Source organism: Primulina huaijiensis, chromosome 8 (genome assembly GCF_012295235.1).
Source record: "Primulina huaijiensis isolate GDHJ02 chromosome 8, ASM1229523v2, whole genome shotgun sequence".
NCBI lineage: Eukaryota > Viridiplantae > Streptophyta > Magnoliopsida > Lamiales > Gesneriaceae > Primulina > Primulina huaijiensis.
The window spans coordinates 11907554-11926642 of NC_133313.1; the positions used below are offsets into that span (position 1 = coordinate 11907554).

The 19089-nt window shown below is 37.6% G+C and overlaps 1 protein-coding gene and 1 long non-coding RNA gene across 2 annotated transcripts; both read left to right on the forward strand.

Moving 5' to 3' along the window:
- The first annotated feature begins 210 nt into the window (after positions 1-210).
- LOC140982067 (uncharacterized) lies at positions 211-1815 on the forward strand. Its single transcript, XM_073448480.1, has 2 exons — positions 211-793; positions 896-1815. The coding sequence occupies exons 1-2, from the start codon at positions 211-213 to the stop codon at positions 1813-1815; spliced, it is 1503 nt and encodes a 500-aa protein (XP_073304581.1).
- Positions 1816-1857: 42 nt separating this feature from the next.
- LOC140982677 (uncharacterized) lies at positions 1858-2460 on the forward strand. The gene is made up of 3 exons (XR_012176337.1): positions 1858-2123; positions 2200-2235; positions 2326-2460. It is a non-coding gene; the product is annotated as an uncharacterized lncRNA (long non-coding RNA).
- The last annotated feature ends 16629 nt before the right edge of the window (positions 2461-19089 follow it).

Consider the following 19089-nt stretch of genomic DNA (forward strand, 5'->3'; position numbering starts at 1 on the left):
GGAACACTTAGATGCCTATTCAATTGATGGTCCAAACGAACAAAAAGAAGTTGAAGCTGTAGGCGAATTTTTTGACATCGATGAAGATGTTGTCATGGATGATATGTTGTTTGATGCATTCATTGACCATGAAATTCAATCTACGAAGGGAAATAATACGATTTCTGTTGAGAGAGAAAATGCAGATAATCTGCAATAGTGGTGCATGAGATGGAGGATGATGATGGCGACGAAGAAGATGTTTGCGTAGACAATGAAGATTTTGATAGTATTCATGATTCTGATAAGGAAGAAGCAAAAAATTATCCAAAGTTTGATCCAAAGAGAGAATCTGAAAACCCGAACTTGAAGCTTGATATGATTTTTTGCTCAAAGAAAGAAGCGAAATTTGCGATTCAAACTCACTGCATTAGAAGAGGAATGGTAGTGAATTTTGTAAAGAATGATAATATTCGTCTTTGGGCGAAGTGCAACAATGATGATTGCCGCTGGATTATTCATGTTGCAAAGATGACTAATGATAGTTGTTGGCAAATAAGAACTTTTGAAGACAAGCATAATAAATGTTTTCGAGAATTTAGCAACAAGAGCATCAACTCAACGTGGTTGGAAAAGACTTTTTCCAGGATAATTGCCACAAATCCTAAAATGGGAACCGATGAGTTTAAGCAAGAGATTTGCAAGACATTGAATGTAAACATTTCGAGGAAGGTAGCTTATGTAGCCAAGAGAAAGGCACTAATGTTGGTGCAAGGGACTGCACAGGAGCAATATCGTCAAATAAGGAGATATTGTGTTAAACTTAAAAGATCAGATTCTTGAGCCACGGTAGTTTTGAAGTCGACAGAAGACAAAGAAGGGCCAAGGTTCCAAAGATTATACATTTGTTTTTCAGCGTGTAAGCAAGGATTTAAGGATGCATGTCGTCGTGTCATTGGGGTTGCTGGATGCTTCTTAAAAGAACAACATGGTGGACAATTGCTAGTGGCTGTGGGGTTAGATCCGAATAACAACATATTTCCAATATGTTACGCGTTGGTTGAACGTGAAAAAAAAGATAGTTGGACATGGTTTCTCCGGCTCTTAGATGAAGGCCTTGGGATTAGTGGTGTTCAACATGACTTTACATTTATGTCAGATAAGCAAAAAGGTTTGATTCCAGCACTTGAATCTTTATTTCCTGATGCGGAGCATAGATTTTGTGTTCGACACTTACACAGAAATATGAAATGTGCTGGATTCAAGAGTTTAGCTGTTAAGATCACCTTTTGGGCGGCGGCAAAAGCGACAAGAATTGAAGAATTTAGAGTTCAAATGAATGAGATGAAAGTTATTGATGAAAATGCATATGAATGGCTTGCTAAGAAGCAAGAAAATCAATGGTCTAGAGCATATTGCAGCACCTCCCCTAAATCTGACATCTTATTGAACAACATGTGTGATACTTTTAACAGCATTATATTAGATGTTAGGGAAAAGCCAGTGATAGATATGTTTGAAACATTACAGAATCTTTTGATGGCCAGATTTCAAGTTAATAGAGAGAAGGTAAAAAAATGGAAGGGTCCAAACATCAAAGATGTGTTGGCAAAGATCTATATGGAGGCTGTTAGGTATTTCCCAATGAAGTCCGATGAGATGCATTACCAGATATCAAGATCAGATGAGATGCGTGATCAACATTCAGTTGACCTGTCGATTAGGTCATGCAGTTGTAGGAGATATGATTTGACTGGCATTCCTTGCAAGCACGCTGTATGCGCCATTTGGTGCAAAAAACAGGATCCAAAATGTATGTCCATTCATATTACCTGATCAAGACGTATAAAAGATGTTATGCAATGTCCATAATGCCTACCAATGGTCCATGTTTGTGGCCTGAATGTCATTTTCCTCCTCCATTGCCTCCAATTCACAAACAGAAACTTGGAAGACCGGCGAAAATGCGAAGAAGAGAACCAAATGAACCTCTCCCTTCTTCTCAAAATAAGTTGAAAGGTGTAAAAAAGTTCAATAAGTGCAAATTATGTGGTGGATCAAGACATAATCAAAGGACTTGTAAGGGGAATGAAGACGTCCAACAAGAGACTGTGACACAAAAAATAAGAAAAGAAAAACTACATGTAAACATATTTGGTTTATTTCATTGTTTTTGTGTTGTTTACGAAAATTCTTATTTGTGTACCTATAAAACTACAGGTGAGAAGACCACAAGACGTTGGTGTTCATATTCAAGTAAGCTTAAGTTTAATATCATTGATAAATGTAAATTATTTGTAATGTATATTTGTATAAATATAGGCAATAAATACATGTTTTTTATAGGGTAATCGACCGGTGAATATCAAGAAACATGCTTTTGTGAAAGACGGCGTCAACTTCACAACTGTCTCACAACTACGATAGTCCATGAAGTCTACCTCGTCTGAAGGACCTAGCAGGAACAAGTGATTTTGTGGCTGGGATTTTTATTTTCTTTTTTGGTAGTAGTCTTACTTTCATTAACATGTCTACCTCCGTCTTTGTTACTGTTATGTTGATATGAGGAAAAGTTAGTACTTTTGTAATTGGGGTGTTGTGAAATCTTGATCCTCAACTATTGTTGAATTTTTTTTCTATTTTTGAGATTCTTGTGTTCGGCTTTTTTCAGTGGAACATGGGTATTGACTGCTCACTTTTATCATCTTGTTCCTCACTTGAATGCTTTCTCTTTTTCTCAGATTCATTGTCCAATTTTGGTTTATAAATGCAGACAAGAGCAGCTTGTATTAGAAAGTAAAAGCAAATATAGGACCGAACTAATATGGGAGACATAAAACTCTACCACATGCAAGCTCACAAACTCATTTCACAATCACATACTGTATTGGTAAATTGTTGGTTCAAATACAAAATAGGTCCATGTAACTGGCTATTTAACTAGCCAATCCAGCAGCTTTGCTAGCCAGATAATGGGACCATAGAAGAAAACTGAAAAAAAAATTGCATTTGCCATTCTGAAATTTTATATAAGCCATTTATTATCAGTATCATCAACCCCAACCTAATTCTCCTTCCCGAACGACATAATAAATAGGATAAAGTCTAGTATGTAGAACCCGTAAATCAGACTATGTATAAGCCATTCATAATTCTAGTATTTAAATTAAAATGATTTTATTGCTTGAGTATTTAAATTCTCTTCTTTAAATTTAATTATTTTACGCAGTAGTTTAATTACTATCTTTTCAGTTAAATAAGTGAGGCCGGACCGGAGTTGGAGTTTTAAGATAAAAGTTAATGATAAGAAAATATTCTATAAGGATCGGTTAATAAGTGAAATGTGTTTAGAAGGGGGGGTTGAATAAACACTCACAGATTATGTTCGTTTTTCGAAGGTTGAGTTCAGTTTTAATGATAAACTGAAACTAAATATCTCGTAAGTCAATGACAATCAGTTTAACTGAGAAAACAGTTGTGGAAGTAAACTGAATGAAAGATAGAATAATTAAAACAAAAGGTAACTGAAGTAAAAAGCACGTGATTTATTTCTGGATGTTCGGAGAATGGAATGACTCCTACGTCACCCCTTTTATCACGAAGATAGGATTTCTACTATAAGACTTTGATCAAATACACTGTTTGTACTGACCCACTTCAGTTTGGTCATATCAATGCCACAACTGAAACTCTTAGTTCGTGACTGATCTTAGCACAACTTAATAATATAGCAGAGATTATAGTATGCTAACAAGCTCAAAGATGGTAGCCTTGAATGTTACAGATAAAACTTAGTAAGAGAGTGAGCTTTTGATTTCAGCAGAGTAACAGCTTGAGTAAAATAGTAGTTCTTGTGTATATTTCTTCAGCTGCTCTGTTCGCCTATTTATAGGCTTCTCTTCCAACGGTAACTTGATATAATATTTGAATTTTATATCCGTTGATTTGCCACGTCGATATTCTTCTGACAATCGTACACTGTAGATTCTGAAATGCGGCTTTCCACTACAAGTTGCAGTCTGCTTGTACTGATGTCGGTTGAACATCCCTTTCATTTGATGACGTGTTAAGGCTGAGCGATCAGCTGATGAAAGTAGCTTATAAGCTTGCGCTGAGTGAATCAACTGATCAGTTTCTAACTGATCAGTCAGCTATCTTCAGGAATCCAGTTAGGTTCAACTGATCATTTTCTAACTGATCAGTCAGTTAACTTCGAAAGTTCATTTTAGCTGGATTCGGTTGCCTTGATACTTCTCGTGATACTTCAGTTGCTTAATACGAATATTTTATCAGTTGGTTCCGTCGATAAATTTTTTGTCAAACAGCCGAAATTAAGTTTCCAACAATTTCTCCTTTTTTGGTGTTTGACAACACTAAGCAAATGATAACTTGTAGATAAAATAATAACTTTCGTGTACAGATTCGTACAATGAAAGAATGAAATAATCTGTAAGTGATTCCATGTACAAGTAAATGAATGACTGTAGCTTAGGTCTCTATTCCCCCTTTTTGTCAAACGCCTCCATTCTGATAGATAATCTTTCAACATCAGTTGACAGAACTTTAACAGAATTGGCTACGTCTGATACTGCATTCAGCATAGTGGTTTGCATCAAGTCTAACTTTCGGGAAACAGATGTCTCCATGAAGTCAATTCTCTTGCTGATTACATCTTGGGTGACAGAGAGGCTTTCAGCTAAGCCTCTATTCTTTCTAATCTCTTCTATAGCAAGGGAAAGAGAGGTCACGGTAGCATTAACAGCTTTCAGCTTTTCTGAGTTGAATACTTCTGCATGTTCCAGTTTTAAAGTATGAGCGAGTTGAGTTCGCTGAATCTGGGAAACTTCATAAAGTATTTTGTGCATATTGTTCTGAATGTCTTGAATTTCTTCAAGAATTGCGTCAAGATCTCCAGACGACCGAGGGGGTAATTGTCCAGAAGTTCCAGCTTCTTGTTCTTTAGAGACTTGATCAAAGTCCACCAGGGTCCTGTCAGATACCACTGTCTCGGCCATGGTGTGTTCTAGAACAACTGGGTCAGTAACCTCTACTAGCGCTGGAGGAAGAGAAGAAAGATCCTGAATTGAAACTGAGCTGTCCTGCTGTGGAGGTAAATCTGTAAGACCTTCAGTTGGAGGATCATTAACTAGTGCTTCTTCCTGAGTATCAGCTGATATTTCGGCTGGCTCGTCAGTTGGAATATTTTCAAAATTGAGCAACTGAGCCTCCACATTTTCAACGATTTATTTATCTGTGGATGGAGCTGTGATAGGATCGATTAACGTATCAAGAGTGTTTAGAATGGGGGGTTGAATAAACAATCAAAATTAAAATGAATCTTTTCGAATTTTGAATTCAGTTTGGTGACAAACTGATTCAAGGAATCTTGTTGGTCAATGACAATAAGTTAAACTAAGAGTAGTTGCGGAAAATAACTGAATGAAAGATAGAATACAAAACTGAAATAAAGTATGCAAGGATTGTTTCTGGATGTTCGGAGATTTCAATCACTCCTACGTCACCACTTCTATCTTAAGGATAGGATTTCCACTAAAAGACTTTGATCGAATACAAGACTTGTACTGACCCACTTCAGTTTGGACTTAACACTGCCAAAACTGAAACTCTTAGCATACAACAGCTTTTATCAGTTCGTGACTGATCTTAGCACAACTGATATATTCTTGATTGAATTACAAAGTGATAACACGCCCAAAGTATAGCTTTAGATGCTACTGATATATCTGATATACGTGAGCGGTGAATTGTGATTTTAGCAGCGTAACAGCAAGCTTCAATAATGCGCTGATGGTTTTTCTTTGATGGTTCTACATCTCAGCTGCTTTGTTTACTTATTTATATGCTTCCTTTCCAACGGTAACTTGAGATGAATTTGAATCTTTGTATCCGTTGATTTTTTACTTGATTATTCCTTGGATATTGTTTCCTTCATTTATTGTGATGCGGCGTCTTATCTGCATTCGCCGAAATGCGTTGTTCTAAGCTGTATTGATTTAAGTGCGGCGTTGCAATCTTCTATGTATCTTTGTCGGTTGATCGTTCTTTCCCGATACATGTTCAGTTGAAGGAAGCATACGGCTGAATATATCAACTGATCGGTTTCCAACTGATCAGTCAGCTGTCCTCGAGAATTCAAATAAGTTCAGCTGATCAGTTTCCAACTGATCAGTTGGTTTTCTTCGAAAGTTCAGTTCATCTGGGTTCGGTTGCCTTAGATAATATGCGCGATACTCTTCAGTTAGGCAAGCTGTATAGATCGAATATTTGATCAGTTAGTTCCAATAAATAATCGGTTAGTCAAACATCCGAAATTAAGTTTCCAACAATTTCCCCATTTTTGGTGTTTGACAAAACTAAGCAACTAATAACTGATCAATGAAGCTTATATGATCTTCAAGTTCGTTGTAGATAAAATAATCAACTGTTGTGTACAGATTCGTACACTGAAAGAATGAAATAATCTGTAGCTACATTGTATCAAATATATTGAGCTGATCTCCATTGAACTGCTGATCTGATGATCTATTCCTCCTTTTTGTCAAACGCCTCCATTCTGACAGATAATCTCTTAACATAGGTTGAAAAAATCTTGACAGAAGTGGCTACGTCTGCGACTGCATTGAGCACAGTGGTTTGCATGAAGTCTATCTTTCTTGATACGAGTGTCTCCACCGCATCAACTCTTTTGCTAATAGTGTCTTGAGTCGCTGAGAGACTTTCTGCTATACCTCTATTCTTTTTTATTTCAGCAATTGTAAAGGAAAGAGAGGTCACGGTAGCTTGAACTGCTTTCAGTTTCTCTGAGTTAAATACTTCAGCATGTACCAGTTTCAGAGAATGGGCGAGTTGAGTATGATGAATGTTAGAGATGGCAGAGAGAATTTTATGCATATTATTCTGAATATCTTGAATTTCATCAAGAACTAATTCAAGATCATTAGATGAATGAGGTGGTGAATGTCCAGAAGTTCCAGGTGCTTGTTCTTCGGAGACTGGATCAAAGACCACTAAGGTCCTATCAGTTATAACTGTCTCTGCAATGGTCTGTTCTGGAACAATTATTTCAGCAACTCCAATTTGATCTAGGGGAGGAGAAGATAGATCCTGAGTAGCAACTGAATTGTCCGGCTAAATAGGCGAATTTGTGGTATCTTCAGTCGGAGCATCAGGAACTTGTGCTTCTGCCGGAGATTCAGCTGAAACGAGGACTGGCTCGTCAGTTGGAATATTTTCAGAATGTAGCAACTGAGCCTCCACATTTTCAGTAGTTTCTTGACCAGGTGACTGAGCTGGCACATCAGTAGGCTGAACAAGCTCTTCAGGTAAGACGGGATCCTCTAGAACTGCTCGATCAGTTGAGTGATCAACTGAGACAGAAACAAGTTCCTCTGTTTGAGATTCTTGAATCACCGACTGAATAATTTCATCAATATTGGCGAGTGTCAAGTCAGCTTCTGAGTACATTTGAGGATCAGCAACAGAGGATCGAGGCTTATCCTGAGCTTGTTCTTTATTCGGTGATGTGGATTCTTCTTCTTCTTCTTCTGAAGGCCCTCCATGAATGACCAATTCCTGCTCTCTTTCCCAGAATTTTATCTGTAAGTGCAAAGAGGTAAGATCTGAATCCAATTGAGTAAGCACTGCTCGATCATTGTAGGCAGTTGGATTCGTAGGAAGTAGTTGGTCTTCAGCTCTTCAACCAGTTGTGCCAACTTTTTGGCTCTCATTAGATTAAAGAAATAATTTTTCCTTTGCAAGGCCTGCACGATAGTGGCAGCTTTGACTATCCTCAAGACAATTTCTTCCAGCCTGATAAACTTCTTCAGCTGGGACTTTCTCTTTAATTGTTTTTCAAACGTATGAGTTCTGTACATAGTCCAGGCGTCATAAGTTTTCAGTTTGGTTGTGGCAAATGCATTTACCTGTTCCCAAATGAGGTCGACATGGGTTTGAACTGCATTTGTTGGCCTGGGCTCTTCAATCAACTTGCCCTTCCCTTTCTTGTCGGTGAGAATGTGTGGAATGTTCAATCCTGAACGAATAGTTTCCACTGTCTCCTGAATAGAGATTCCCTTTGGTCGAGCAGAAGCAAAGAAAATATGGCGATTAAATGTTTTCAGAGAGGACATGATCCTAACTGACTCCTTCTTTGATGGGTCAGTTGCTCGAGGCAACTGATCTTTTGCTGAGGCTTCAGTTGAAACGGTTTTTAATGGAATAGCCTGAATAGGTTGTTGAGCGTCCGATTATTTCAACCTTTCAGTAGGAATAGATTCCAGGGAAGCTATTGGTTTTTTCTTCTTAGTTCTAGGCTTCTTGACAACCTGGGGACACAAAGTTTTCTCCGATTCTGATTAATTTATAATCAACTTTCTCTTTGTAGTCTTCAGTTGAGTCAGCGGTTTTGCCTTTTTTACAGACATGGGAGCAGCTTGTTGAGTTGCAATTTCCTTTTTGATCTTAATGAACTGATCATCAGGATTGAGATCCAGTTTGGCCTTGGGTGGCAACACATTTTTGGCATTGAAAATTTTGAATTTGGATGATCTCTCTGAATCATCAGCCACCAATCCTTTAACTTTCATCAGGTAGCTTAACTGAACAGCGAATCCCTTGGACTGCTTGTTTGATTGAAACATGTTCTTCAAAGTGTTGAAAATAAGGTGCTTCCAGTTGAGTCGTCGGTCGGCCATAATAACAGCAAAGGCCTGAAATTTTTCCAAGGTTAAAGCAGCAAAGGATCCTGCCTTTGCCAATAGCCCTTTGGCTACAATATCAGCCAGTAACTGAACTTCATGTTTCAGTTCTTTCTTTGGATCAGAGACCTTGATTTTCCGTCCATCAGCAGAAAGAAGAGTTTGCATAGCTTCAACATCTGATGCTTTGCCTTCAGCAAGGTGTGCCAATCCATCAGACGTCAACAAAAATGTTTCTCCGAAAGAGTCTTCAGATAAGGTCAACAATTGACCATTAAAAGTAGAGATGATGATACCATCGGGATTGACAGAACCATTGGAGTAGAAATCAAGAAGTTCTTTTGGATAGATCTCCTGGGAAGATTGTCCCAAAAACATTCTGAGACCAGCAGATTCAATCTTCAGAAAAACGTTTTTAACATCAGTTTCCTGAACTGATAAAACTGAGTCAAAATCAATGGCCATAGCATTCAACATGTGAGCTGAGATCTGGTTTGCCATTTGAACTGAATGATTTCCTGCGAAAGAGAATGCTTGAATTTGTTTTTGCTCTGAGAAATTTTGATAAGCGTAAAGAGAGGAATTGAAATGGGACGGGTAAAGTACTTATGTTTGTGACTGTTCGAATTATAGGACACGTGTCAGTCCAAAAAAATTTTGAATAAAAATATGTGTACGTGTGATATAAGCGTGTGTGCAAAAAGTGAGTGGTTTTAAAATAGGCCACGTTATGAAACTGCAGTCACGTCAGTTGATTTGGAATATAATCATTCTTAATTAGTTAACGTATGTGAGAAGATTTGTAAAATAACCAACTGAACGATCAGTTGTGAAACTGATCCGTTTCAGTTGAGAATTTACAAACAATTGTCTTCTCAGTTAACATCTTAAAAACTAATATTCCCCCTTAATGGGTGCGCAAAATAATTAAAAATGACGATATAAAAATAAATTTAAAGCTTAAGGAATTTATTGTTTGCTGGAACGTGCACGACCCTTCAGCTTCCATAATTCTCGGCTATAAATAGAAGTAACACAGTTAGTTTCAGTCATATTAATGAAATATTTAAGATAAAAGAAATGGCTGGTGCGAGTAGCTCGAGTGCTTCGCCGTTTTCTGTGGAAGCCAGAAAGGCTGAGATAGAAGATGAAGTCTTCTATGAGAATCTTCAGTACTGGGAGAAGTTACAAGAACTTGAATTCTTGTATAAACTGGAGAGGCTACCACTCCTGAATGGGTGGCAGAGCTGAGGAAGGTGCGGGAGCACTTGCACATAGCTGAGTGGATTGACGTCTTTAAGGATGGTCATATTCATTAGCTGATGCTCCGGAAGGAATTGAAGATCCTGAGGCGCATAGCTTATTCACACAGTTTTGCCAAGACGTCCACTCCACCTTTATCCACTTGGTTGAAGATGTAGATAATTGATGTAGAGGAAAAATATTATGCTGTAATGCGAGCTAATGTTTATGCTTGAATAAAATATTTATCTGAGTTAATTTTGTCTTTTTCTTTCATGCAAATTGGCAGTTTCATTAGTTGTTGTAAATGAATTACTAACTGAACAAATGAACTGTTAAAAAACTAATATTAGTTGATTGTAAACTGAAATCAGTTAAGATTTAAAAACCAGACTGATATCAGTTGAAAAAATGAATCAACTGGTAATTAACAAACTGATATCAAATAAGCAACTGATAGATAAGAAGCCTGGGTAATTGAGAAAAAGCTTTGTTGGCTTGAGACTCTTCAACTTCTTTGACATTAAATGTCACCTGTCTATAAATAAGATAATAGCAGTGAGTTGTGAGATAATATCATTTAAACATGGCAGATTCAGAGATTTCCGATGCTTGTAGTAGTACGCATGTTCACGTTACTGAAGAAACAAGTGCTTATTTAGAAGAGTTGAGGAAGAAGATGGAAGAATATGTCTTGAAAAAGGTGATGTCAACATGGTTCAAAATTCATGAGTTGCAGAGAATAAGTAGTAGTGGTGCGCCTCCTTCTCGAGTTCAAGCAGCAACAGCCAGAAGATACTTGGAACGATTTGAAGTCAGACATGTTACAGAGCTTGTCGATGACAAGGTTCTGTTACAAGCAATGCTGTGGAAGGAGTGGCATGTGATTAAGAAGATTTCTATAACTAAATCATTCTCTAGAATCCGAATTTATGAATTGAACAATTTTATTACAGAATTGCAGGATTCAGTTGGTTCTGAATTGTCTACTGTAAGATGGAATCGTTTTTATTCTTGATAACATATCTTTTTCAGTTTATTGTTGTGTCCTTATTTTCTGCAGACAATTTCATTAGTAAAGTAACATTAACAATTTTCTTATGATAAATCAATTAAACCAAGAATATAGCGAAAGTAAGAAAACTTAGTCTCGGGTAATGGTTTGGTGAAGATGTCAGCTGCTTGTTGCTCAGTTGATATATACTCCAGTCGAATGTCCTTCTTCAAAGCATGATCTCTAATGAAGTGGTGTCTGACATCTATATGCTTTTGTCCTTGAGTGAAGAACTGGATTATAGGTAATGGCAATTGTGCTCGTATTGTCACAAAATATGGGCGATTCATTTTTAATTACTCCATAATCTCTCAGTTGTTGCTGGATCCAGATCAGTTGTGCACAGCAACTACCAGCAGCTAGATATTCTGCTTCAGTTGTTGAGGTAGCTATAGATGTCTGCTTCTTGCTGAACCAAGAAATCAGTCGGTCTCCAATAAACTGACATGATCCACTTGTGCTTTTACGATCTAACTTACATCCGGCATAATCTGCATCTGAATATCCAACTAAATTGAAAGAAGAATCTTTAGGATACCATAATCCGACATTTTGTGTGCACTTAAGATATTTCAAAATTCTTTTGGCAGCAGAGAAATGTGATTGCTTAGGATTTGCTTGAAATCTGGCACACATACAAACTGCAAAAACAATATCAGTACAACTAGCAGTTAGGTATAATAATGAACCTATTAAACCTCGGTACAGCGCTGCCTCAACTGATATTCCCCCTTGATCAGTGTCCATTTTAACTGATGAGCTCATGGGAGTGGTTGCAGCTGAACATGATTCCATTCCAAATTTCTTTAGCAATTCTTTTGTATATTTAGTCTGACTGATGAATATACCAGTCTCCAGTTGCTTCACTTGCAGTCCAAGAAAGAATGTCAGTTCACCCATCATGCTCATTTCAAACTTGTCCTGCATTAACTTAGCAAACTTTTCGCATAATTTGGGGTTAGTTGACCCAAATATAATGTCATCAACATAAATTTGAACAAGTAAGATATGATTATTTTTAGAAAATTTAAACAAAGTCTTATCAAGTGATCCTACGGAAAAATCATGATCAGTTAGAAATTTTGAAAGAGTGTCGTACCAAGCTCTGGGAGCTTGTTTCAGACCATATAAGGCTTTGTTCAAATGGTAGACATGATCAGGAAAAACATGATTTATGAATCCTGGAGGTTGTTCAACATATACTTCCTCTTGTAGTTGACCGTTCAGGAATGCACTCTTTACATCATATACCTTGAATTTCTTATGTTATGCATAAGCAAGAAAGATTTTGATTGCTTCCAGTCTTGCAACTGGAGCGTACGTCTCATCATAGTCAATTCCTTCTTCTTGTCTATATCCTTGTGCCACTAATCGTGCTTTGTTGCGTACAGCTGAACCATCTTCGTTCAGTTTATTTCTGTATACCCATTTTGTACCTATAATAGTTTTTGAAATTGGTCTTGGAACTAAGTTCCAGACATTGTTATAAGTGAATTGATTTAACTCTTCTTGCATTGCATTCACCCAGTTAGGATCAGCAAGAGCTTCATCAGTTGTCTTCGGTTCTTGTTGTGAAACAAAAGCTGAATGGATAAATAAATTTAGCATTTGATTTCGAGTTCTTACTGGATCTGATGGAGTTCCTATTACCAGTTCAGGTGGATGTGATTTTCTCCATCTGTACTCAGTATTTGTTGTATCAGCAATTTCTTCAGTTGGTAACTGAACACAGTTTTCAGTTTCAGTTGGTGCTTCGTCAACTGGTATTTGAGTGTTATCATTATGCTCTATCAACTGATCATCAACAACGACTTTATGTACATCTGATTGATCCATTACTTCTGGTTCAGGTGTTTGAAATCTGTTTTGATTGTTGTGACTTTCATTTTTGCTTTCATCTTCCAAACTGATATCTGTAAATCGATTAGCTAGCTCAACTTGATCAGTTGGCTTATCAGTTAGTTCAGTTTCATCGAAATCAACATGAGCTGATTCTTCAACATTTAGGGTTTTCTTGTTGAAGACTCTATAAGCTATACTAACTGATGAGTATCCAAGAAATATTCCCTCTGCAGATTTAGTCACAGTTCTACCTTTGAAATTGTCCCTGAAACTGATGTTTGGACCACTGTATTTGGTCAGTTGAGATAGCACACTTGCATCTCCTGTCATGTGTCACGAACATCCACTGTCCAAATACCATATTGAGTTCTTGTTTGTACCTGTTATCAGCAATCACACACATAAGAAAACTTGGTATCCATACTTATTTGGGTCCTCAGCTGATTAGTCCCTTAGGAACCCACACTTGGATTAGTCTAACTGACTTTCGAGTAGTTGTATTCCAAATTGTTTTTTCGGCTTTTGTGTGCATGGTGTGTAGTGTACAAATGATACATTATGTATTTTAGGTTTATTCAACTGATTGTTTAGTCTTTATCTCTTCTGAACTGGCTTGCAGTTATAGTAATTGAAGTAGCTATTTGAATAGTTTTTGTGATACCTCTTTGATGACTGACTTTGTGAATCAGCTGAGGATTTTTTACTATAACCAATCTCATATCTTCTAGCCTTGTTCATATTTACAGTAGGTTGCTCAATCAGCTTACTAGGCTCAATTTGTTCTTGTACTACTACTGATTTAACAAAGTGAATATATTTCCCTTTGTCTATTTTTAGCTTTGGTTGAGTGTCATTTGGACACATTTCTCCTTGAGTGTTGAACCCTAAACCAGTTTTATCAGAAACTGATTTTTGTGAATTCTGCATTTCATTTAGTGCAGTAGATGACTTGTTCTAAGATTGAATGAGCTCAGTCTGTTTTGAGTTTTCAAGAATCAACTTTTGGATTAATAACTGATCTTTGTTTCTTTCTGCTTTTAACTCAGCAATTTCCCTTTTTAGACTCAACCCGTCAACTGATTCATCAGTTTTGGTTTTATTGTCTGTGGGATCAGTTTGCTTTGCTTTGATTTTTTCGAATAATGATGCAAGCTTTTGATATTCATTTACCATATCATGTAGTGTTAGAATGAGTTCTTCTCGTGTAAAGTCAGTTGAGCTGAAATCAAATACCTGTTGACTAGATGATTCTTCTTCTGCATCATTAGCCATCAGGCACTTGTCTTCCTCATCATCACTAGAGTTGCATGAGCTTTTTGGTTCTGACTCCTCACTGTCAGTTTCTGCCCATTTAGATTTGCTTTATTCGGCTAAGAGTACCTCATGTTTCTTTCTGAAGTTCAATCTGGTCCAGGTCTTTGGATTCTCTCATTGCCATATTTTTGACATCCCATTCTTTGGGAAGACCTCTCATTATCTTCAGTGCAACCTCTTTGTTTGTATACACTTTTCCAAGTACATTTAACTCATTGATGATACTGCTTACTCTTTCATCATACTCGTGCATTGATTCTCCAGCTTTCATTTTGATATTATCAAACTTATGAACTGCAACTGAAAGTTTATTTTCCTTGGTTTGATCATTTCCTTCACAAAGCTGGATCAGCTTTTACCAAATTTCTTTGGTTGTCTTACACATTTTTATTTTGCTGAAAGTTCTTTTGTCCAGCGTCTTGTACAGAATGTCTTTAGCCACATTATCAAGATTGGCTTTCTTTTATCTTCAGTTGTCCATTCTTCTCTGGCTTTTCTATTCTTTGTGGTGCCCCTTCTGTTATGGCAACTGCTGTATTAGTTTTCAGAATCTTCATGGGTCCATCAGTTATGACATACCACATGTCATCATCTTGTCCAGCTAAATGAGCCTGCATTCTGATTTTCCAATCATCAAATTCTTCTCTGGAGAACATAAAGATTTTGTTGAATGAAGTCATGCTAGCAAGTTTATAGATCAAAAGTATTCAAGAACAAGATTCAACCGCTCTGATACCACTTGATAGGATCGATTAACGTATCAAGAGTGTTTTGTAGGGGGGGTTGAATAAACACTCACAATTAAAATGAATCTTTTCGAATTTTGAATTCAGTTTGGTGACAAACTGATTCAAGGAATCTTGTTGGTCAATGACAATCAGTTAAACTAAGAGTAGTTGCGGAAAATAACTGACTGAAAGATAGAATACAAAACTGAAATAAAGTACGCAAGGATTGTTTCTGGATGTTCGGAGATTTCAATCACTCCTACGTCACCCCTTCGATCTCAAGGATAGGATTTCCACTAAAATACTTTGATTGAATACAAGACTTGTACTGACCCACTTCAGTTTGGACTTAACACTGCCAAAACTGAAAATCTTAGCATACAACAGCTTTTATCAGTTCGTGACTGATCTTAGCACAACTGATATATTCTTGATTGAATTACAAAGTGCTAACACGCTCAAAGTGTAGCTTTAGATGCTACAGATATATCTGATATACGTGAGCTGTGAATTGTGATTTTAGCAGCGTAACAACAAGCTTCAATAATGCGTTGATGGTTTTTCTTTGATGGTTCTATTTCTCAGCTGCTTTGTTCACTTATTTATATGATTCCTTTCCAACGGTAACTTGAGATGATTTTGAATCTTTGTATCCGTTGATTTTTTACTTGATTATTCCTTGGATATTGTTTCCTTCATTTATTGTGATGCGGCGTCTTAACTGCTTTCACCGAAATGCGTTGTTCTAAGCTGTATTGATTTAAGTGCGGCGTTACAATCTTCTATGTCTCTTTGTCGATTGATCGTTCTTTCCCGAGACATGTTAAGTTGAAGGAAGCATACGGCTGAATATATCAGCTGATCGGTTTCCAACTGATCAGTCAGCTGTCTTCGAGAATTCAAATAAGTTCAACTGATCAGTTTCCAACTGATCAGTTGGTTTTCTTCGAAAGTTCAGTTCAGCTGGGTTCGGTTGCCTTAGATAATATGCGTTATACTCTTCAGTTAGGCAAGCTGTATAGATCGAATATTTGATCAGTTAGTTCCAATAAATAATCGGTTTGTCAAACATCCGAAATTAAGTTTCCAACAAGCTGGCACATCAGTTTGATCATCTTGCTGAACGGGCTCTTCAGTTAGGATAGGTGCCTCTACAAATGCTTGATCAGTCGAGTGATCAACTGATTCAGAAATGAGCTCCTCTGGTTGAGATTCCTGTACTACTGACTGAATAATTTCATCAATATTTCCAAGTTTTAAGTCAGCTTCTGAGTACAGTGGTGGATCAACAACAGAGGTTTCAGGCACATCCTGAGCTTGCTCTTTATTTGGTGATGAGGGTCCTTCCTCTTCATCTGAAGACCCTCCATGAATAACTAATTCCTGATCTTGTTCCCAAAATCGTATCTGTACATGCAGGGAAGTAAGATCTGAATCCAACTGAGTAAGTACAGCTCGATCATTGTAGGCAGTTGGATTCGTCGGAATGTAGTTGGCTTTCAATTTTTCAACTAATTGAGCCAACTTCTTGGCTCTCATCAAATCAAAGAAATAATCTTTTCTTCCCAAAGCTTGCACAATGGTAGCGGCTTTGACTATCCTTAAAACGATGGCTTCCAATCTGATAAACCTTTTCAGCTGAGACTTCTTCTTCAATTGTTTGGCAAATGTGTGAGTTCTGTATGTGATCCAAGCCTCATAGGTTTTCAGTTGGGATGCTGCATAAGCATTGACCTGTTCCCAAATTAGGTCAATGTGTGTCTGAATAGCATTTGTTGGCCTGGGCTCTTCAATCATCTTGCCCTTGCCTTTCTCATCAGAAAGAATATGTAGAATGTTTAGACCCGAGCGAGTCGTTTCCACCAGTTCTCGAATAAAGACCCCTTTGGGTCGAGCCTGAGCAAAAATTATAGGGCGATTGTCAGTTTGTAGAGAAGATACTGCCCTGACAGACTCTCATTCAGTTGAAGGAGGCAACTGATCTCTTGCTGAAACTTCAGCTGGGATGGCCTTCAGAGGAATAGCCTGAATAGGCTGTCGAGCGTCGGAGGATTTCAGCCTTTCAGTTGCTTCCAGCGAGACTAAATGCTTTGTTTTCTGAGTTCTAGGCTTTTTGGTGACTTTGGGAGATGGGGTTTGCTCTGTTTCTGATTCACTGACAATCAGCTTTCTTTTGGAAGACTTCAGCTTTGCCAGAGTTTTTGCCCTTTTTACAGACTTGGGAGCAGCCTGCTGTGCTCCAATCTCCTTTTTGATGTTGACGAATTTATCAGGAGATAGATCTAGTTTGGCTCTGGGCCGCAAAATATTTTTAGCATTGAAAACTTTGAATTTCGATGATCGTTCAGAATCATCAGCCACCAGCCCTTTTACTTTCAGCAAATAGCTCAACTGGACAGCAAACCCTTTGGACTGTTTGGTATATTGAAGCATGTTCTTCAATATGTTGAAGGTGAGATGCCTCTAGTTGAGTCTCCGGCCTGCCATGATAATGGTAAGGGCCTGAAAATTTTCCAGTGTAAGCGCAGCAAAGGATCCTGCCTTTGCCAATAACCCCTTGGCCACAATGTCAGCCAACAACTGAATCTCATGTTTGAGTTCCTTTTTTGGGTCGGAAACTTTGATTTTCCGTCCATCAGCGGAGCGTAGAGTCTGCATCTCTTCAATATCTGATGCTTTAACATCAGCAAGGTGTGCCAATCCATCAGACGGCAACAAAAATACCTCACCAAAAGAGTCCTCTAATATGGTCAATAACTGACCATTGAAAGTAGATGAGATGCTCCCATCCTGATTGATAGATCCACTGGAGTAGAAATCGAAGAGCTCCTTTGAATAGATCTCCTGGGAAGATTGTCCCAAGAAAGTTCGGAGACTTGCTGATTGAAGCTTCTGGAAAACATCCTTCACCTTGGCTTCCTTAATCGATAGGACTGAATCAAAATTGATTGCCATAGCATTCAACATATGCGCTGGATCTGATTTGCCATTTGATCTGAAAAAATTTTCTGCGAAAAAGAAGTTGTAATTTTGCTTTTGCTCTGAAGAATTTGGATAAGAATAAGAAGAAGAACTGAAATGGAGCGGGAATGAGTACTTTTGTACGTAAATGTTCGTATTATTGGACACGTGTCAGTCCATGAAATTTTGTAGAAAAAAACGTGTGTTAGTGTGGTAAAGACGTGTGTAGAAAGTATGTGGATTATATGAGTCCACGATTCAACTTGTCATTTGCTGAAAGACAGCATTAAATGCTTTATAGACAGTCACGTCACTTAATTTGGAAAAAATGATTAATTGATTAACGTATGTGAGAAGATTAGTGAAATATCCGACTGAAGGATCAGTTGTAACACTGTGTCCTTTCAGCTGAAGATTGACTAACTTTTGTCTTCTCAGTTAACCTCTTAAAACCAATCTTCTCCCTTAATAAATGCATATAAATATTAATCGAACTTAAGCAAGGTTAATTAATTAAAATCCTATGCTTGGAAGATTAATCGTCTGCTGCAGTGACTGAGCCCTTGCATCTTCCTTGACCATGCGCTATAAATAGAAGTGGCTCAGTTAGTATAAAACATATCAGTTACGAATATTCAGCAGATAATATGGTAGGTGCAAGTAGCTCAAGACTTTCGGATATGGCTGAAGATTTTATGACCGCAGCATAGGAGAAACAAAAAGTCGATATAGAGGACGAAGTTTTTCAGAAAGTTCTTCGTTTTTGGGAGAAGCTACAGGGACTTCAGTTCCTCTATGAGTGTGGAAAGGCGAACACTCGTAGATTGTTGGCGAAGCTGAACAAATATAGAGAGCGTATGCACGTCGCCGATACTGTGAACCTCTTTGAGGATAGTTATCTCTACCAGCTGATGCTCTACAAGGAGAGGACTATTCTGGAGCGAATAGCTGTTTCTGATAGTTTTCTGAAGACTGCAACTGGCAATGTATCCGGTTGGATGAAAAAATGGAGAGCTTTTTTTGAGGAAGAATACTTTGATGTAATCCGCAACAATTTCTTTAAATGAAGATTTATTTTGTTTCAGTGTTGTTTTTTTTTTATTTTTCTGCGATCACAAATATATCAACAACTGAGATATAAGCAAGGATAACTAATTAAGATAAGTCTATTAAACCAAGTATGTTGCGAAAGTGAGAAAACTTAGTCTCGGGTAGTGGTTTAGTGAAGATATCCGCTGCTTGCTGCTCAGTT